This window comes from Trematomus bernacchii, unplaced genomic scaffold (genome assembly GCF_902827165.1).
Source record: "Trematomus bernacchii unplaced genomic scaffold, fTreBer1.1, whole genome shotgun sequence".
NCBI classification, from domain to species: Eukaryota; Metazoa; Chordata; class Actinopteri; order Perciformes; family Nototheniidae; genus Trematomus; species Trematomus bernacchii.
Window position 1 is genome coordinate 4,067,618 of NW_022987851.1, and position 22,503 is coordinate 4,090,120.

Below are 22,503 nucleotides of genomic sequence, written 5' to 3' on the forward strand. Positions count from 1 at the left end.
GTGCCGTGGTGCATTGTTTATTAATGTGGTTCAGCTGCATTACCGCCCGCTGCAGCGCTGATCGTCCACCGGAGTTTAGTCTACTGTTAACTCACAGCAGCGGCCGCTGGAAAGTCTTCACTGTCCGACTGTCACACAAGCAGCTGATAAATATCCCCCATCCCGATAATTGAATGTGTTTCAGTCTGAATTGACGCTGTTTGGCATCACAACGCTGTTATGAACGTTTCTCTGGCATTCTACAGGTGATGTTAGCATAGCAACCGAAGCTAATCAGACTATCTCGACTACTTGTTGCTATCATATTGTGGCATAAACCGTTTTCTACACAAAATAAACAGAATCACACTAAGCTGGTTAGTGTTGCTTGACTTTATATAGGCCTACGTTTTTTTTATAAGTGTGTGGTCGCGTTCTAGTCCCTTTTCTCAGCGCTACTGCTCGTTACAATTTGTATTCGCTGTACTACTAACCGTGAACTGTTATTGCTCAGGTTAATCTTGACCCCCTCCAATGTAAGCGTGACGTATTTGGTGGGTTGCCGACTCCAGCAAAGGTCATTTGTGTCTAGAGTGCGCCATCTAGTGGGATCAACTGAAATGCCGGGTATTGCAGGAAAAAGGCTAAATGAATGCGGTCTTTCCTATATTTTGGACAATTTTGTACCAATATTCGGCGGGCCGGATTAAAAAGCCCAACGGGCCGTATATGGCCCGCGGGCCTTAGTTTGCCCATGCCTGGGCTAGAGCTTGTACTGGCATATGATTCGATTGGCTAACGCTTCCGTCGAAGCTTCAAAAGTAGAACATTGCTCTATTTTTGAAGCGAGCTACGCTTTGCTCCCACAATGCAGTTCGGCGAAGCGTGACGTCACCCCATTCAAAGTGAATGGGCAGAAGCGTTGAAGCTTCAACGCACGCCGCTGTGTGTAAACTCCGTAATTCTCCAATTTTTGGAAAATCTTCTATTTTTACAGCAGTGCTAAAACTTGCGAAAGATTGCAGTTGTAACCAGAAAGTGGCCATATGTGTACTCTTGGAGGGCTGATTTGACTACCATGAGTAGTGTTGCGAGTCACCATTGGATATAGGGAGCACAAGACGAAAATGATTAACTCTAATGTGTACAAATGTTATTCAAATAAATAAGCAATCTTTCCAATCTAAATGATGAGTCCCCTAAATCTTCAAAATCGACCAAAATGTATACAAATTAGTCCACCGGGAGTACAAATATGGAAATTTTTTGGATAAAGCTGCCATTCTTGATCCAGAAAGTGTCAGAAATGGAGCATCCTCTATAATTCCGAAACCACTCCAAAATGGTCCAAATCGGCCAAGCCATTTTTAAACTATTGTCCCCAAAGGCTATAATGGTAATCCATGCTAATTAACACAACTTATGTTGATTGTGCATATTGCTCGACATATATTCGGCAGTTTCTATGTGCTGCGGACCCGTACTATACATTTCCCGCATAAAACATTGGTGTACTACTCAACATTTCTGGGCTACAAAAGGACCCTATGAGCTGGCAACTATACTAATCAACCTGGTCTCACCAGAATGCGTGACTCCACCACGACTCCTTAACACCGCAGTGCGTGGTGGAGTCACAAACTTTGCTACAACCCCAATGTAAAGTGAATGAGGCTCCTTTGTCGTGGTGCACACACGCATTTCTACAACGTCCCGCAGTGACCTTTTATTCTATAAAACGTTTTTAAAATCTACTTTATAGCTTGTAGTAACTCACGGGAGGCTTCTTTTATTTTATTTGTATTCATAATAATTTTTATTTTTCGTCAGAATGTATTATGGTGCATTATTTACCAATTTTTGTTCTCAAAAAACAGTGCATTGTGTGTAATACAACTGTGATTTTTATTAAATTAGTTAGTTTTTAAGGAAGGCCAGAGCTTCAGCTGTGTCAAATAGATTGTTCCCTTTAGTTAACGTTATTTAAAAGATAATTATATTCCTATTTGATCATGTCCCCTTTATTGTATTACGGACCCAAAGAGCAATGTGAGCGTCCATTCCCATTGGATAACGGAGGATTTTACACCCGGAAGTAAGTATTCTCCTTACTGTCGATTGATTTTACAGTGATATCTGCACTACTCATCAACTCAAAAACACCAGATTATCCTTGTTAATTACACAACATTGATGCTTTTGTATTTTCCCCTTTCGATTCGGAGAAACAAATATTTTTTCTGAGTTTTTGGATGGCAGAAGACACTACACTACCCAGAATCCTCAGCTATGGGACTACACCATGTGCTTAGCTTGACAAACCCCGTGATCAGTCCTCAAGCTCTGTGATTGGATGTTGGAGTGGCAGTGCGCGAAGTTTACACGGAGCGTGAAAAAGCACTTTGAAATGGAATGAAACCCATCAACGGCACACTATCCAAAACAGGAATCGAACGTGTCCTACCCCCCTCCCCCTTAGGTCACAGGCTCCTCCAACAGTGCAACACAATAAAACAGATACACAGAAAAAATAGTGCAAGTAAATACAAAAAGAAAAATAGTAAAATAGTAAAATGTGAAATAGTGCAATAAGAGTCTATATACAAGTGATTGGAATATGATATATTAGATAAATAATTTCTAAGTAGCAGCCAGATGAATGTTATGGATGTTGTTTCTAAGGCTGGTGCCCCACGGGAACGCATACGGCAAAACGCATAGGATTAACGCAATCGCGATCTATCCACCTTTGGACCCGTTATCGTTTGCGGGGTCCGTTTCTATCGTTTAGTTACGGCCTTGTGTGGCAAAAAGGACTATACGCAAGAGAAATATGCGGATACAACCCGTTTTCGTCCTTGTGGGGCACCAGCCTAAGTTCAGGTGTTTAATAGTCTTATGGCCTGTGGGATGAAACTGTCCCTGATCTGGTGGTTTTAGTCCGGATGCTGCGGTACCGCCTGCCAGACGGCAGCAGACAGAACAGTTTGTGGCTGGGGTGATGGGGGTCTTTTATAATCCTGAGGGCTTTCTTTAAGGTTAACCTGGTATTTTTACTCCACTACATTTATTTTAGTTACTTTACAGATTTGGATTAATGATGTGCAATATAAACAACCCTTAAATCAGACTTTAGTTACGCCTGAGTAAAATTCAGTGAAGGTGATTGTCAAGTGTCAACAATCAGGCGAGATATTTTGTAGTGGGTTCTTGAGAAGACTAAATATTTATCTGCAGATCCCTATAAAGTATATTCATTACTCGTTATTCTCTACTAATAGTTAATTAAAAACTGTATATAATGGCTATTTTGCACATCCCTTTCAAGATTTCAAGATTTTCTAAGGTTCATTGACATATCATATACACAACTACGGTGTAGTTATGCAATGAATGAAAAACTTGGGTCACAGGTTCCTCAACAGTGCATTACAAAACATCTATCGATATCTGTGTACCTCCACCATTAAACATATTCTGCACATTTCTTATACTATCTACATACATCTTATAAGAGTATAATTAATATGTATAATATCAGTTAAAATAAGTGCTTCAACATAGTTAACATTGCAGGAAAGTTGATTGTCAAGTTCCAAAACAAACCATGCAATATATTAGACATTAAGTACTTTGTCAGGCTTAATATCTGTAGATACCCCCAAAGCTTTTTTCTTATTTAAAAGAAGACCTTAACCTAAAGTATTCTTTAATGTTTAAATAAAGCCTTATTAGTTTGTCTGTTTTTTGCACATCCTCCTATCAGGCACTAAACTGTTTTATTGTAGAGATCACTTACAGTATCTTCTTGATATTTTCTATTCTATATTATTTATATCATTGACCTTCCACTTTCCCACTATATTAAGAGTATGTACTCTTAATATTTAAATGTTTTCATCAAATATAACACATTCAAAAGTGCTTTACAAAAATGAAAGACATTAAGAAAAAGGTATTTTAAAACAGTCATTAAAAAGCAACACAATCTACCTGCATTGCATTACTCTAAACGTGTAATAACATGCTTTAACCAGTAGGAGGTGCGGGTTAAAAAGCTGTCAAGTTTACAGTGTTTACAAAATAAAATATACTGCTGTTTCTGGTTTAGTTTACGACGGATATATTCTGTTATTGTTTTGATATTTGTAACACAAAAGCGATGTAAAAAACCCACAGCAACACAGAAAAGATGGTCTTAACATGACCAGTCTAGTATTTAATAAAAAACAATAATATCAAAACAAATTATTACTACTAACTTTATTGTGAAATTAAAAGAGAACGGTAAAAGAATAGTTTCCGGTCTATTCTGAGGCCCGATCTCTGTAGATAAATAAAGAACTACGACAGATGTGTAATATGTAATTCAGCCAAACCATTCATTACAATGCATTCATGTGATGACTTTCACAGAGTAAAGCAAGCACTGCTGAATAAAGTATGATTTGATCTTTTACGAAACGTTTTTTTTCATATGGAATGCAGTTGGAGGTCAACCAATCACAGAGCTTGAGGCAAAGCGGAACAATAGCTGAGGATTCTGGGTAGTGTAGTGTCTTCGGCCATCCTAAACTCTGAACAAATATTTGTTTCTCAGAATCGAAGGGGAAAATTACAAAAGCATTGCACACAATTTAAACCAATCAATGTTGTGTAATTAACAAGGATAATCTGGTGTTTTTTAGTTGATGAGTAGTGCAGATATCACTGTAAAATCAATCGACAGTAAGGAGAATACTTACTTCCGGGTGTAAAATCCTCCGTTATCCAATGGGAATGGACGCTCACATTGCTCTCTGCGTCCGTAATACAATAAAGGGGACATGATCAAATAGGAATATAATTATCTTTTAAATAACGTTAACTAAAGGGAACAATCTATTTGACACAGCTGAAGCTCTGGCCAAAACTAACTAATTTAATAAAAATCACAGTTGTATTACACACAATGCACTGTTTTTTGAGAACAAAAATTCGTAACTAATGCACCATAATACATTCTGACGAAATAATAAAAATGATTATGAATACAAATAAAATAAAAGAAGCCTCCCATGAGTTACTACAAGCTATAAAGTAGATTTTAAAAATGTTTTATAGAATAAAAGCTCACTGCTGGACGTTGTAGAAATGCGTGTGTGCACCACGACAAAGGAGCCTCATTCACTTTACATTGGGGTTGTTTGCGTGGTGCCGACACGTAAATGTAGCAAAGTTCGTGACTCCACCACGCACTGCGGTGTTAAGGAGTCGTGGTGGAGTCACGCATTCTGGTGAGACCAGGTTGATACTAATATGTAATGAGCATCGTTAAATGCACCTTTATCTATGACATCATGAAACGCCGGGTTACGTATTGTAACCCTTGTTATATAAACACAGGCGGAGCCCTCTACTGGACTCTATGGGTACTACCTTATCCCGCGTGCATTCTCCCACTGAGACTTCTATAGACGTAGCCGGCCCAGGGCGGGCCTACCTGAATGCGCACGCATCACACCGTATAAAATGAGGCCTCGCCTCCTGACTGCTATCCTATACCTCTCTTCAGCTAGCGGAACAGGACAGACAGTGCCCTGAGTAGAGGGCTCCGCCTGTGTTTATATAACAAGGGTTACAATACGTAACCCGGCGTTAAATCTCTCACAGGCTCCGCCCTCTACTGGACTCTATGGGTACAGTGGGTGGAGCCCTGATGTATACGCGCACTGTCGTCCAACACCAATCCACCCTACTGCCCCTGACCGGCTTTTCTGGTCAGCAGCTGCTGCCCCCCCCTCTCCTTTAACCCGGTTGTGACCGAGGAGAAATCTGGGCTGCGGCTGACAGAGCACACCCTGCTGCGCTTGCCTCGCAGAAAGTGTGCTCAACAAACAGTGCCGGGGGACCCCCCCCCTCCACCCCTATACGGATGGGGAGAGCCCCCTCGCCCCCTATGGGCTTACTACGCACTTGCCTTCTTGAATCCCTAAGGATAACAGGGAGAGCGCCAGCGCCCATGCCTCACACTCAAGCACTGACCCCATGCAGAATGTGAGAGGACTAAAAATGTGGGGGGGCTATCCTCCCCCTGCCTCTCGGCAGGAGGGGGGCAGCCCCTCCGCCCGTAACGGGCCAGCGCGCCTCTTGCCTATCCCGGGACCCTCAGAGGGCCCAGGAAAGGTGAAGGCGCATCACGTCCGGGGAGGGGGTCAGATGCCAACTGACCCACAACCCCCCCCTCCCCTACAAATTATGTGTTGCCCCAGCAAGCACAGACGAGGAGAAAGAGCCAGACATGTCCAAGAGATAAAACCTTATAAAGGGGCCTGGCGTCGACCAAGACGCCGCTGTGCATAAATCCTCCACACTGTTGAATAAGGCTGTTGACACAGCTACAGCCCGTGTGGAGTGCGCACAAATCCCCATGGGGTAGGCTCTCCCTGCCTGACTGTAGACATGTGCAATGCACTCGCAGAGCCAGCCTGCCAGGCGTTTCTTGGACAGAGCTTTCCCGATCACCCCGCCCCCGAAGCACACGAACAGCTGTTCGGTGCGTCCAAGGGCAGCCGTGCGCTGCACATAACATGCTAGCGTACGCACCGGGCAGAGGAGGTGCAGTTTAGCCTCCCTGGCCCCCCATGGAGGGGGAGACTAAAACCCCCTAACTGAATAGCCCTCGACCTGAACGCACTCCTTAGATCTTTAGACACAAAGGAGGGGTTCGGTCTCAGTGTCGCGCCGCTCCGGCCACCCCGAACTAGTAAACAACTCGGGTGCACCGACAGAGCAGTTAACTCGGACACTCTTTTGGCTGACGTTAAGGCAAGAAGCAAAGCTGTTTTCCACGACAATGCTTTCAGAGGGGAGAGCTCCAGAGGCTCAATGGTCCCGAGGCCAGAGCCTCGAGCACTAGGGGCAGGTCCCACTGCGGGGTGGAGACGTGCACTACAGGGCGCAGTCTCCTAACCCCCTGTAAAAACCGCGACATCAGTGGTTGATTAAAGGCTGACCTGCCACCAAAAACCCTCATGACAGGACGAGATGGCTGCTGCATACACTTTCACTGTGAAATGCGCCAGCCCTCTGTCCACCAGAAGGATAAATAGATAAAATAGAGCCCAACTCACAAGATAGGGGCTCTATTCCCCGCTCCTCACACCAATGCTGGAATCTCAGCCACTTTGGCCTGTAACAGGCTGTGGTGGATTCTGCTCTAGCTGCCTGGATAGACTGAATAACGCTGTCAGACAATCCACCCTGTCTCAGCCTGTCCCTCTCAGGAGCCAAGCCTGAAGAGGACGGCCCAGAGTGGGTAACGCCCTGATTGCACCTGCCCCTTGAGACATCGCCCCCCAGAACTGGGGGATCGCCCAGGGCTGGCCCACCTTCATCTGTGTCATTTCTGAGTACCACGGAGCCCCGACGCGATTCGGTGCTACCAGAATGACTGCCAGACGTTCTCGCCTCACTCTCCCCAGGAGAGGGAGAATGGGACGCAGCGGTGGAAAGGCGTATAGCAGCTTCCTTGGCCATGGCTCGTGTGAAAACGCGTCCACCCCCAAGGGCGGGTCGTTGCTCAGGGCCATGGAGAACCACAGGGCACAGTGGCTGTTGCGCCGGCTGGCGAACAGGTCCACTTCTGCTCTCCCGAACTGGGCCCAGATCTGCTTCACCACCTCCGGGTGAAGCACTCGCCTGGCAGGGGGCCGCCCCTCGACCTGAGGTCGGCCCCTCTGTTCTCCAGTCCCGGGACATGGAGGGCTCTCAGAGATAACACCACCTCTGAGGCCCATAACCACAGCTCCTCCGCTGTGGTCAACAAGGAGGCGGAGCGGACTCTGCCCTGCCTGTTGATATAAGCCACTGTGGTGCTGTTGTCGCACCTGACCATTACATGTCTCCCCTGAATTAGGGGCATGAAATGTCGGAGGACTAACACTACTGCCCGTAGCTCTAGGAGGTTGCTGTATCGAAACTCTGTCAGAGCCCAGCGCCCACCTATAGCTCTCTTCAGGCAGGTCCCTCCCCATCCTGTTCCGGACGCGTCCGTGAACACTGTGATGTAGGAGGTCACCCGTCCCAGTGGAGACCCCCTCCGGAGGTGGTCCGGAGACCCCCAAAACCGGAGGTTGCCCCTACTGAGGGGGGGGAGGAATGGTCACCAGCCGTCGTTTGTGCCTCCAAACGCAGGCTGGGGAACCACCTCTGCAGGCGGCGCATATGTAGTAACCCCAGCGGGACCACCATGTGAGCAGCCGCCATGAGACCCAGAGTCTGCATGACAGTTAAAGCTGTCACTGTCGCCCCCTGTCGCAGCCTGTGCACCGCCCTGTGAAGGGACGCACGTCTGCTCTCTGACAGGGTGGCACGCAGCGCGTCTGCATCGAGCACCACACCCAAATACAACGCCTGTTGGCGAGGTATGGGGGTGTTCTTTTTCCAATTGATCGCAAAACCTAATTTGGTTAGGTGTGTGATCAACTGTGCTGTGCAAAACATTGCCTGTTCCCGGGACCCAGCCATGACTATGAGGTCGTCTATGTAAAAGAAAACTCTCATGCCGTGTGCGCGCAGCGGTTGAAGCGCTGTGGCCACACATTTGCTGAATGTGCGTGGGGATAGGGAATAACCGAACGGCAGCCTGTTGTACTCATAGGCTGTTCCCTGGAAGGCAAAACGCAGATACTTTCTGTGCTCTGGAATAATTTCCACATGAAAGTACGGGTCTTTCAGGTCGATGGTGGTGAACCAATCGCCTGGCTGCACAAGCCCTAGTAACTGTTTCACAGTTAACATGCGGAATTTCCTGCTGGAAATATGACGATTCAGGCATCGGAGATCTAGAATAGGTCTGAATTCCCCTGTTTTCTTGAGAACCAGGAAATACATGGAATAAAGACCCTTCTCTCTGTGCTGAGGCTGCACAACAGACACAGCCTGTTTCTGCACCAGAGCCTGAATCTCTGCTGAGAGGAAACCCATCTCCTCCTGGGAAGACAGATTTACCTCCCGCATGCCCATAACAGGAGGTGGGATGCTGCAAAACTGGAGTGAATAGCCCCGTTTCAGCGTCCTGTCCATCCACCTTGTCAGTACACAGCTGAGTTTCCATTCCCCATAACATTGTGTTAATGGGCAAGCCCTCAGCTGTGGGGCCGCAGCTATAAAGCTGTGATACTCTCTGATGACCCGCTCCCCCGCAAAACTCCCCGTAAAGGGGAGATTCGCCCGTGGGGGGTCGAAGCAGAAAGGGCGCTCACGTGTGAGCGCACGCTCCCTCGTAATGCTATTTTCCTCACTATGGAAAACAGTATTAACCGGAGCTTTTACAGGCGTAGTGTGTTTTACTAAGGCCCCTGAACGCACCGCCACGCGCCTCTTTACGAGTGCGGGCGTTGCTATAATGCAGTTTCCACTCAGCGAAAAAAACGGCAGATTTTCCACTGAGGTACCTGAACGCACCACGGCACGCTCCCGTGAGAGCACGCGCTCCGCCATAATGCTGCTTCTTCTTAGAGAGAAAGAGGCATTAATCTGAGCTTCTTCTGTCCATGAATGCACCGTGGCCCGCTCTCGAGGGGGGGCCGTCATAATGCTATTTCCCTCACTATGGAAAACAGCATTTAACCGGAGTTCTTACAGGCGTAGTGTGTTTTACTAAGGCCCCTGAACGCACCGCCACGCGCCTCTTCACGAGTGCGGGCGTTGCTATAATGCAGTTTCCACTCAGAGAAAAAAACGGCAGATTTTCCACTGAGGTACCTGAACGCACCACGGCACGCTCCCGTGAGAGCACGCGCTCCGCCATAATGCTGCTTCTTCTTAGAGAGAAAGAGGCATTAATCGGAGCTTCTTCTGTCCATGAACGCACCGTGGCCCGCTCTCGAGGGGGGGCCGTCATAATGCTATTTCCCTCACTATGGAAAACAGCATTTAACCGGAGTTCTTACAGGCGTTGTGTGTTTTACTAAGGCCCCTGAACGCACCGCCACGCGCCTCTTCACGAGTGCGGGCGTTGCTATAATGCAGCCCCTATCACTATAGTAAGCAGCATTATTTGGAGTCTTAGCTTCAGGCATAGAATGTTTTCTAACAGAAAAACGTCGGCCAACATGTCCCTGTACCCGCACCGCACTATAACAGTGCTGCCTGCGGTTCATCACTCCCACCTGCGCACTCCCACTAGCCTCCTCCCTAACGGGAGCTATAGCTGGGGCGGCGAATGGGGAACTTGTACAGTCATCAACATGTGCAAGTGTATTGTGGAAACAAAGGACACTCAGACTTGGATACAGATCAACACCATCTTTATTTTAAAAGTTTTGACAGAGATCTGGGCATTAAATAGACAGATAACTCCGCGAAGATGGAGTTCCCCACCCGGGTGCTCTGCTGTTGCGGAGCCTGCCTCGGTTGGGCAGCCCCTCCCCGTGATTGCCGGTATGCCGGTGCCACGGGGTGGGCCGTAGAGGTGGAGGGCGCTGCAGCTACGGGACCCCCGTGCCGGCGCCTCTCCCTCCGCTTCACTGTCGTACTACGCTCCCTCCTCTGCATGGCATGCGAGGGGGGCACGTAGCGGAGCCTGAGGAGGAGCCAGCGATAGCATGCGGCTAAGCTGGACTCTCTCCTCCTCTAGGCGGCTGACTGGGTGACCGAGGAGACCGACCCAAAGAGCCCCTCCGTGGACACGGGGGCTCCGAGGAGATCTCTCGGTCCTTTTTTAGATAGGGCCGTGAGCCCTGGCCACACGTGACGAGACGCCACTGTGGCCAGGGAAATCATCTGCCCTGCTGCGGTGGCCACGCCATAAATCAGATTACTCATCTGACTAACAGCGTGGTCCGAATAATCGCTCTCGTCCTGAGACGGGAGGGCGGGGGCGTCTGCCTGAGGGTGATCAGGAAGACGCCAACACGCCAAGATTATCGGGGCCTTCGTTTTAAATGGCTGCTGCCATGTCGCCTCCACACACCGCCATACCTCTGGCACCTGGGGCGAAAGGAAGGTCGGCTGCGCCGGATGCAGCGGGCCATAAACCCCCGATCACAGGCGGTTTACAGGCCTCGGTGGCAGCGGTGGGGGGAGCGGTAAACCTACACGCTCCGCCGCCAGAGTCATCACCGCTGGGAAATCCATCCGCGCAGAGCTGAGAGTTGGACCTCCGGATAGCGAGGCGTCCTCGTCGTCGATCATCGGAACCGGGGCCGTCTGGCCCCACGGCAGGGAGAACCGGAACGATGCCCCCTCGCTTCCCGAATTGCCCATGTCCACGACGTCGAGATCCAGCTCCTCCGACTCCTCCTGCGGGGCAATCTTCTCCAGGAAGTGCTGCCCACGATGCTCCCTCGTGCGCCGCGGGATCGCCTGACAGGGCCCCAAACACGTGAAGCAGAGGGGGTGCGGATCGACTCCTGAAATCAGGTTCGGACAATTCGGGCAGGTCCTATGGTCCAGCCATACTCTCTCTCTATTACTTTCACTTCAATACGTCTTACGTCTTCTGTGGAATCACTTCCGCTTAGCTGAAGAGAAAAAGGATAGCAGTCAGGAGGCGAGGCCTCCTTTTATACGGTGTGATGCGCGCGCATTCAGGTAGGCCCGCCCTGGGCCGGCTACGTCTATAGAAGTCTCAGTGGGAGAATGCACGCGGGATAAGGTAGTACCCATAGAGTCCAGTAGAGGGCGGAGCCTGTGAGAGATATAACACATTTACTTCAAAACATGAACTTAGCTTAGCAAAATCCTTTCAAGTCTTACAAGTTTGTTTCTATGTTAATACAGGCTACCAGAGGCAGCTGAACTACAAGCATATTGATGGTGCCTATAGTACATTTGGAAAAGGAACTGGGAACACTTGGTGAGAAAACTACTGATCGATCATCAACATCTAAGAACAACAATATGTACATGCTGTTGAATTTTCACCCTGTGGTACTCAGACATAAAGATTACCCTCAGTGATAACAGAGAGATGATGCACATTGGAGCACACATGTTGTGGAAAATGTTATTTTCTTACCACGAATGGGCTATATCAACACAAGCAAGTTAAAGTATTTCAAATGAATGCATGAAATAGCGTGGTATGTTTTGTACCTCTTGAGACATTACACAGATCATGATCTTTAGTTGTTTATATCAGTCATATCTAACTTGTTTTTAATATCCTCAGGCTGACTGCTTTTGTGGTGAGATCATTTGCCAAAGCACAGTCTTTTGTCTACATTGACCCAGCAAAGATGGAAGAGTCTAAGATTTGGCTCCAAAGGAAACAACGAGGAAATGGCTGTTTTGAACAGTCAGGAAAGCTGTTTAACAACAGAATGAAGGTAATCAAAGTCCTTCTTCTCATGAAAATACCTGATAATAACTGAAATTTAGAAGGTTAGAATTGTCCATTTTCACTGAACCACATTTTGCTGTACCTTTATTTAAAGGGGACCTATCATGCAAAATGCACTTTTGTACGTCTTTTATACATGAATATGTGTCCCCGGTGTTCCAGGGAACTCACCAAGTGTCAGAAAATACAACCCTCTCTATTTTCCTCCATACCCAAATCTCTAAAAAAGGGGCTGCAACGGATCTGATAAAAACTGATCCAGATTTGAACACTGTCCTGACGTCAGGACGGTGGCGCTACGGCTATTGGGCCAACTCCACCAATCAGGAGGAGACAGCCACGGCCATTGCCGTTCGAAAGCGCTGGAGACGCTGTAGTACATATGCCAGGCCTGAAGATGGTGCTGTTCTCACAGAATCAGCCCTTGCAAAAACAGAGCTAACATTTTTCAAATTGAGCGAAATGAGGCATGGCTAAAATGCATGATCTGTTTGATATTTTGAAAAAAAGAAAGTATAAATATGCCTTATATAGGTACAGTATGGTCCTACACTATATTATTCAAATATAACATGATAGGTCCACTTTAAATGCAAATACACAGTCAGCCAGTTTTACAAAATGTGTGACATGCAAGCGGCGATTTGCAAGATTAGATCACTGGACTTGTCTTGCAAAATAAAGACCATAATTGCAACTCATACATGAGCATGCGAGAGACATGTGGGCTCAGAGTGACAACCATGTGAAAATGTCCTGTTTTAAACATGCCCCCATTTGTACATTGCTTGCGAGCCGTGCTTAAAAATACTTCTGTGAATCAGGCCCTGGGTGTGGGAGGTGCTGTGCTAATCTGTATGTTTGATGGTTTTTCTCTACAGGGAGGTGTGTCTGATGAAGTGACTCTCAGTGCCTACATCACTGCTGCTTTCTTAGAGATTAATGTATCTGTGGATGTGAGTACACCAAGGAGTGCACTTAAGGTTGCTGTGACGCCTGTTCCTTCCATCAATTTAATTGTGTTGGGTGTGTGTGTTTGTGAAACCATTTCATTACATATTTAACAATTTGAACAGATCCTACATTATTATAGAAACTTGTGATCACTTGTGGAAAAATACTTCCTACATCCTTTCTCTGGGTGTACTTTTCTCTGCCCAATGAAGCTAAATGGATCTTGTGCAAAAGAAGAATTGGGCTTTAGGATTCATTATATCTGTGTTTTTTTACATAATTATATTCTTCTCGGGCTAATAATTATGAGTTTGAACCGATTTGTCAAAGTTCTTTAAAGGGAACCAACCACACTGTTCAGATGATAGATGATAGATAGATGAACATCATGTTGAAAATACTTAGGATTAATAATTTGTCTGTAGTTATATCCAAAATATTTATGTTGTTTGGTACATTTGACTAACCTTAGTGTTTTCGCTCAAAATACTCACTGGTAAAGACTTGTTTCTCATGTGCCTTTTCTTTTTGCTGTTGGTTAACATTATAACCTGCATTTATTGAAGTTTTCTCTCTTGATAACATTGCAGTCAAATATAATAGCATCAAGAACTAGAATAAACTTGGTGTTTTGATGGATTAAATCAGTTCAGACCTGACTTTATTTACTGTGTAATTCTTTTAATCTGATCTAGGATCCTGTGGTGAACAAGAGCCTGTCTTGCCTCAAAGAGTCCATCAGTGACCTCAGTAACACCTACACCACAGCTTTGCTGGCGTACGTCTTCACCCTGGCAGGCGACATGGAGACCCGTGCTCACCTTCTCAATCACCTAGACACTGTTGCAATACAACAAGGTGAGTCATCATCCAAAAAATAAATATCTGGCTTAACTACTGTGGGTCTAGCTTACCTTGTATCTGTTTGTCTGTTTGTGGATGGCTGATTCAGGAGGTTTCCTTCACTGGTGTCAGACAGCATCAGAAAAATCTGCCTCTCTGTCTGTGGAGATCAGCTCCTACGTGCTGCTGGCCAAACTCAGTGCCTCTCCCACTACTGAAGACTTGGGCTATGCTGCTGGCATCGTTAGATGGCTGGCGGGCCAGCAGAACTATTACGGAGGTTTCTCCTCCACACAGGTAAAGCACACACTGCTAAAAACTGGACTTACAGTTAAACATATAAGTCACCCTGATCAATATGATGAACAAAGTTACCTAAAATGTATTTAGCTTTGCTCTGACCTAGCAACATTTACATATGTAGGCGCACACAACATATGGTATTTTTGTATGCGTGTTGTAGGACACAGTGGTGGCTCTTCAGGCTCTGGCTCTCTACTCCGCTCTGGTGTTCAGTCCAGGAGGTTCAAGCTCGGTGACAGTACAGTCTTCCAGTGACACTCTGACATTTGATGTGAACCAGAACAACAAACTGCTCTACCAGGAGAAGCTTCTGCAGGACGTGACAGGAAAGTTCAGCCTGGAGGTGAAGGGCACTGCATGTGCTGCAATGCAGGTCAGTGGTCATGCAGATTTACCTGTTTCCCTTTGAGATACGTACACCACAATCCAACCCTGTCTCCTAAAAATTACGTTCCCACAGAACTAAACTGCATTCTCAATTACGTTTAGCTAGAAACGTATTTTTTCCCACGTTACGTTTGTTATGAACGTATCTCAAATACGTTTATTTTCTACATATCTTCTAGAAACATATTTTCTCCCACGTTACGTTTGATATGAACGTATCTTAAAGGTGGGGTAGGTAAGTTTGAGAAACCGGCTTGAGATACACTTTTTGTTATATTCCATGGAATGCTCTTAACATCCCGATAGCAATGAATATCTTAAGTGCTTTGACAAAAAATCCATAAAAAAATGTCATCTGTGGAAGCCGTAATACTGTAAAAAGTACGACCAATCATTTTAGCCGGCCTGGCTAAAATAACTGGATGGCCAACCTGCCTGTCAGCCTTCCATCTGTGCACAAACTTATCTCGTGCCCTCATTGGTCATGTGCGTGTTCGTGTGTGTTGGAGGAGGGGCTCTATAAGGAAGTGGCAGATTTTCTCCGGTTGTGTATTTTCAAATTCTAGCGATCTTGAGCCGGTTTCTCAAACTTACCTACCCCACCTTTAAATACGTTTATTTTCTATATATCTTTGCCATTTATTGTCTTGCTTATAATAATGATAATAGTCATTTATAAATATCATTTTAGAGCACACATTTGAAATCGACGATCGGGCTCGATATATGGTTAAATTAAAATCAGTAGGCGAGGCTGTAATTTCGCCAGCTGCGAGGCAGAAAATAATAGTTTTAACATGCCAAAAAGCTGCTGTGTCGTTTATTGCACCTCAAACATTAAAACAAATCCAGAGTTACGTGTTTCTTCAAGAAAGGACAGTAACAGAAGAGCTCTGTGGCTTCAGGCTTGATCGCCGTTCAAATGACAGCGTTGGTTTCCCCAAAAGTGGGTGGGGCTGTAAAGTGACGTAGATTTTACTCTCATCTATTATTCAAAACCATTCTATTTATTCTAACGTAAATTACATGCCAGTGTTTTATCTTTTTATTTTGCAATTTGTTTTTGCACTGGGAATGTTTTCATGTGGAACCGGAAGTACGTCACTTCACTTTGTCTTCTTCGTCCCTTTTACGTTCCAGACAATGCATGGCTCAGCGTAACAGACTGAACATCGACCGCAGGTGTGTCTACATTGGAATTACATCTTCATTACTGAAGGAAAAATACTTTACCTAGTGTTTGTTAACTGGGTTTTTAATGCAGTTGGCTTTTCTTAATGGTTACAATATTGCTATGAGTTATATCTGAAGTAAATTATGTTTCTGAAGATGTGTAGTCAATTCCACCCTTCAATGTAGCATAAATGTGAACTCTCATTACAGGAACAATACCGGAAACAGACTTAGGAAAGATCCTCAGCTCGCTGATTGGATGTTTTAGCCGCAATGCACGTTGGGATATGGTGTTTATGCAATGTGAAATCCGAAAACATTTAAAAATATAATAATACTTTATTCCGAGTGTTCTTGCTTTTCTCTTTGGAAGTCATCACATAACGGCATTGTAATATACGGTTCGGCTGCATTAAATATTACACATCTGCCGTAGTTCTTTATTTATAGAGCCCTGATGAGAAGACTTCTGGACAAACAGGAAGAAGTGCCGCCGAAACTGAATACGTGACGTGGATCATAAATATATCAACAATTACACAATATCTTACATTTATTTTCACAAAATACGTCTCCTTGCAGTATCAATAGTAATTCGGCTGACTTTTATATTTGATCCAATTGGTAGATAGGTTATATTTACTGTACACCATAACGGTGCACAGCTGATATAAAAGGACTTGTAGTTTTTAAAGATATTACTGATTTTCTTTGAATATAAGAATGTAAATACTGAGTTGAGAGAATAGTCAGGGGATTTGGGTGATGGGAGACACATCTATGGAATCACAATTTCAATAGCTTACCATTAAATGACGGATATACCTTTCTGTCTGTGATGTTTTACAAATCAGATATTAATGTGTAGAAGTAAAACATGAGAAATAATATAGCAATATCCTGTAAAATTATGTAAAAACATGAATAAAACTACACATCTTCAGATGTTATACATACATAAGTGTCCTACACTAATAATACAAAGTTATTATTAGTATGCTGTGTGTACCTTGTGTGCACCGCCTAGTGGTTAAAGCACGTTATTGAATTATTTTTGTTGAATAATGTTATTTTTGTTGAATAATGTTATTTGATGAAAAAAATATTAAGAGTACATACTTTCATAGGGTGAAAGTAGAAGGTCAATGATAGAAATATAGAATATAAAAAATCAAGAAGATACTGTACATGATCTCTACAATAAAACAGTTTAGTGCCGGATGTATAAAGATATGAATATGAGGATGTGCAAAACAGACAAACTAATTAACCTTTATTCAAACATTAAAGAATACTTTAGGTTAAGGTCTTCTTTTAACTAAGAAAAAAACTTTGGGGGTATCTACAGATAAATATTAAGCCTGACAAAGTACTTAACGTCTAATATATTGCTTTCCTGCAATGTTAACTATGTTGAAGCACTTATTTTAACTGATATTATACACATTAATTATACTCTTATGTATGTAGATAGTATAAGAAATGTGCAGAATTTGACAGTTTAATGGTGGAGGTATACACACATATTGATAGATGTCTTGTAATGCACTGTTGAGGAACCTGTGACCCAAGTTTTTCATTCATTGCATAACTACACCGTAGTTGTGTATATGATATGCAGAGATGGGGTCGTTACTAAAAAAAAGTAATATATTACATATTACATATTACTTTAAAAAAAAGTAATATATTACACTACTTCGTTACTCTCTACATAAAGTAACTCGTTACTTTACTCGTTACTTTACTCGTTACTTTACTCGCAGGGCCGGCCCGCCCCTCCCTACAGGCAGATCACGCAGACTGCTAAAGTTTCAAATGTTCTCTTTGTGGAGGAAACTTCTGTGTAGCAATGCATGGAGTCACCGACTCAGGAAGGAGACACGGTGAGAGTTGGAGCTTTGATGTCAAACACTGATGGGTTTATTTCAGAGTATCGGCCGGAGGATTCACATCACAAATCAAAGAGTCAGAGGTTCTGACTACACGGTAGAGTTGCCACGTCAATTCTGAAGAGCCTCTCTCTATGTTAGACCTTTTAACTGGTTCACAGAGAATCAACATCTCTGAAGGAGTAGACTAAACAGCTGGGAACACTGAGCCACCTGCGTCCGACACTCATGGCCTCAAGGATTTCACATCCTAGAGCCCACAAACACCGATAAAGAAGTGCCTCAGTGTTCTCACAACAATTACCCCTCGTGCCAGACAAGTTGACCGGTCACAAACTGGTAACAACAACACATATGGCACCAATGCCTTTCCTTAAAGGAGATAACAGACGTCAGAGTAGATCATAAAACGTCACCGAGCAAAAGGTTAGATATCTAGAAGAATTATTCCTTAACAGTTCCTCTCTTTTTATCATTTTTGATAACCTTAAAACATTAGTCTCATAATAATTCTGGTCAATACTTAAATCAATAGGCGTCTTCAGATTTGACTGTGGTCTCACCTTACATTCAATTACATCACAAAGTAGAATAAGATTGAAACATTCAATCACAATGATTGATACAGGCAATCATAATAGGAAAGATTATCTCTCATCAGTGTTTGGAGCATCTTTTGTCAATAAGTACAATAATGAACACACATAAAACACAGATACATAATAGCAAAATATTTGTTTTAAAATAATATCTTTTATCATTTAAACCATTAGTTAATGTCATTTATCAAACTATAAAATCAAAACCAGCTTGCAGCTTAAAGATTTGCTTTAAGGCAATCACTAGTCAAAAGCATTTAAAATGTAGGATCATAAGAGATACAATTCACAGTGGTGATTTGATCAATCTGTAATCTGCAAAGTTGCAGTGTCCTCAATTTTAGGATTACTTTACGTTTACTTCATTACGCTTTAGCCAAGAGTAAGGCACTTAGTCTTAGAAAAATCAATACATTCATTTTAGTCAAGTACATTGGTCAAAATCTGAAAAGGAAAAGTTAGGCAAATATTCAAAGACTTTTGTAAAAACCTGGAAAGGAATGATTAAACATTCTTAAAACTTTAATTCATACATTTGTAAATGCTACAACTGATCTGTACCAAATTAAGTCTATCAATTATTCTTATTAGCCATACTTACCTGAAAATCTACTTATGGTACTTGGAAAGGGTTCTTCTGTGTTTATCTAATGTTGAATATAGAATATCAATTTCTTTAAATTATACTTCTCTAATTTGAGGATCAAATATGCTACATAATTGTTATATGAATTATTATAAATATTTGTTTTGGGCCAAAACTGAAATTAATCCAGTACTTGAAACATCATTGTAGGTCTGTCTGTGCATGGATAATACATTAAAGAGTAGTGTTGTTAAACCTGATTGCTGGATGATTAAGGATATTAACATTATCTGTGATAATATTAGAAATATCTTATTATTCAATACCTTATAATCTGAAAATATTTATTTATTAATTTTGTTTAGTGTGAAAGTGTAATCTGATCTGACAAAATATATTTATCACCACTATTTAACACATGTCTGGTCATTGGAAATATAAAAAAACAATCATTAATTGTACATCTTTAAACATCTGGTTATTCAATTCAAAGTTCATCTTTGTACGAGAGCTGGAAGAACATGTCCGTCAGTCTTCCTGACTCGTTCTCCTCCTCCCTTTATGACACCGAGTGTCTGGTGTGTAAAGGCATCCTGATACTGTAGGTTAGCACTGAGGTGCTGATTGGCTCAAACTCTTCTTCATCAGAGCGCCATATTTCAACCCCCCAATTGCTCTGCTTTTGTGTGGCTCATTCAGTGAGCTCTGTAGCTGACCCCCCAGTGAAACGGAGGCTCATCTGCCTGTATTCCTTCTGCTATCTGCTTGAGAGCAACTGCGTATTCCTGATGCATCCAGGTTTCCCCCCCGTGATGGGAGAGGTTAGGAAGACATCAAACTCCTCCAAGAAACATGGAACCTTGTATTATAGAAACCTCTGAAGCCCTCGCTCGTCCTGCAGGGTTGTCTGCTAGAGCCCACCGAGCAGAAAGATGAAGAGAAGAACCCCCTCTTATCAGAAAGGTGAAGAGAAGAACCCCCTCTTATCAGAAAGGTGAAGAGAAGAACCCCCTCTTATCAGAAAGGTGAAGAGAAGAACCCCCTCTTATCAGAAAGGTGAAGAGAAGCATCCCATCTCGAACGACCTGGTGCTTCCTTGCACGTGGCTGGGGGTGCTCTCTGCACCCGGAGAGTGTGACCCTCTCTCTCTGACCCTTGGCCTTGAGAGCTGTCCTAGTTATTGGGTTAACACCTGATAGGGATGTTTTCTGAGTGAAGACAACTCAAAGTAATGGATTAGCACATTATCATTTAATTACAAAAATAGGATAGGCCCCTCAGAATTATTTGGGAGCCTTCCTGACACATGCACATTATCATTTTGAAGGTTTGTGTTAGTCATTTAACATGCAAGAATCATATACTCATCAGTCCATAGCAGAGAAATGTTATTGTAAGTTAAAGGTGAGCTTGTCCCTGTGGATATAACCCCTTCTCAATGATTCTAAATGTATATTAATTCACCATTTACCTTTTGATAAAATATTAGTTTATCAGAAATATTTTGTCTCTTCCATAAGACAGGTTTGAGAAATAAATTACCCAATATAATTGACTCTTCCCTCCCTTTTCTTACATATGGTACATATGAAATAATAACTTAGGAGTCTATTTAAGCATGGTATAGTTTATAATTTTATGTATGCACCCCGGACCGGCACCAGCTCCTCCAGCAATGTAGGGAGCTGTGGCGCATCAGGTAATGCACGCACTTCGCACTTTCCAGCACGTCGTAAACGGCCACAAGCCACGAGAGTGCTTTTAAACCGTCTCGTTTTTACTAGAGACGGCGGTGGTGTGAGTTAAAGCTATAGACAAAAGCTGTGATTTTCTCCCTCTGAGTTCACTTCACCAGCTCATGCAGATACGGGGAGGTATGTTACACACATTCCCCGGAGCCGCAGCTAGAGCCGTGTTTTTTTTAGAGGTGCTGGGGGTAATATCTCTGGCTGCTTGAGTTAACTGCTAGTGTTGGCCGCTGAAACCCCCGGAATCTCGGCGATTTGTTCATTACAAATCTCTATTTTGATTTCACACAGAAGTTCCACTTTACTGCTGCCCTCATTAAGGTCTTTTTAAACATCTCCGTGTATGCCTGCACGGCACATACGTCCCGAGCAGCACACACAGAGGGAACCAGCCAAGACAGAGTCCCTGGATGATCCCCTGGGGTTACTAGCCCCAAATGTTCATTAACCAAAACGAAACGCAGCCGCTTAGCTTCACAGATAATTTTAGGATACCGTCAATCACAGATTCTGGTAAGGCAATGTCCAAATGTAGATTTGAAATCACACTTACCAGTCTCTGAAGATCTGTTGGTATCCTGCCGACAACGCCAATTTGTGGAGGAAACTTCTGTGTAGCAATGCATGGAGTCACCGACTCAGGAAGGAGACACGGTGAGAGTTGGAGCTTTGATGTCAAACACTGATGGGTTTATTTCAGAGTATCGGCCGGAGGATTCACATCACAAATCAAAGAGTCAGAGGTTCTGACTACACGGTAGAGTTGCCACGTCAATTCTGAAGAGCCTCTCTCTATGTTAGACCTTTTAACTGGTTCACAGAGAATCAACATCTCTGAAGGAGTAGACTAAACAGCTGGGAACACTGAGCCACCTGCGTCCGACACTCATGGCCTCAAGGATTTCACATCCTAGAGCCCACAAACACCGATAAAGAAGTGCCTCAGTGTTCTCACAACAATTACCCCTCGTGCCAGACAAGTTGACCGGTCACAAACTGGTGACAACAACACATATGGCACCAATGCCTTTCCTTAAAGGAGATAACAGACGTCAGAGTAGATCATAAAACGTCACAGAGCAAAAGGTTAGATATCTAGAAGAATTATTCCTTAACACTCTTTAGTTCAGTTTCCATTGTTGCATAAGACTGATCCAGATAGCTCTGACTATGGCTGTCCTCTGTCTCCTGCTATCTGTATTTTGCGCAGTATATCTCTGAACGATGCGATGGTGATTCCACTGTGCAAATGGGCAACATTTCCTCTACTATGAAGGATGCTACAAGCCTGTCCATCTCTGCTTTGGTTACCGGTCCTCCAAATTCTAATTTGTGCTGCTTCGGAGTCGGCGGCGGCGACTCACAACATCCTCACTCTGGGTTCGGGGGGCCTTAGCTATTAGCTTCACTTTAGCATGTGTTCTTTGCAGGTGTTTGTTGAGGTTTGACGTGGTGTTTGCAGCAGTGTATAACAGCTTCTGGCCTGGACACAGTTTGCACCTCACCGTCACATTCCTGTCTATTCTTCGGACGAACTCAAAATAATGGGCATACCTCCACCCCTCGAAAGTTATCGCTGACTCTGCCATGTTTATGCAGCACTGCACGTGGAGATGTGGACGCGCAAGTCGCGCAGATTACGTACATATAAACCTGCGGCAGAAACCCCTCTTGTCTGTCAGTGTGATTATGACTGATTTTATAAAAGTAA

At 44.0% G+C, this 22,503-nt stretch overlaps 1 protein-coding gene across 1 annotated transcript in view; it reads left to right on the forward strand.

Annotated features, from left to right (window-relative positions):
- Positions 1–22,503, forward strand: part of LOC117468909 (alpha-2-macroglobulin-like) — a 57,815-nt gene that overhangs the window by 31,634 nt on the left and 3,678 nt on the right. The window contains exons 25-30 of the mRNA XM_034113281.1: positions 11,746–11,821; positions 12,137–12,293; positions 13,189–13,263; positions 13,957–14,119; positions 14,214–14,401; positions 14,568–14,780. Coding sequence (XP_033969172.1) covers positions 11,746–11,821; positions 12,137–12,293; positions 13,189–13,263; positions 13,957–14,119; positions 14,214–14,401; positions 14,568–14,780 — 872 coding nt within the window. The remainder of the gene's footprint in view (positions 1–11,745; positions 11,822–12,136; positions 12,294–13,188; positions 13,264–13,956; positions 14,120–14,213; positions 14,402–14,567; positions 14,781–22,503) is intronic.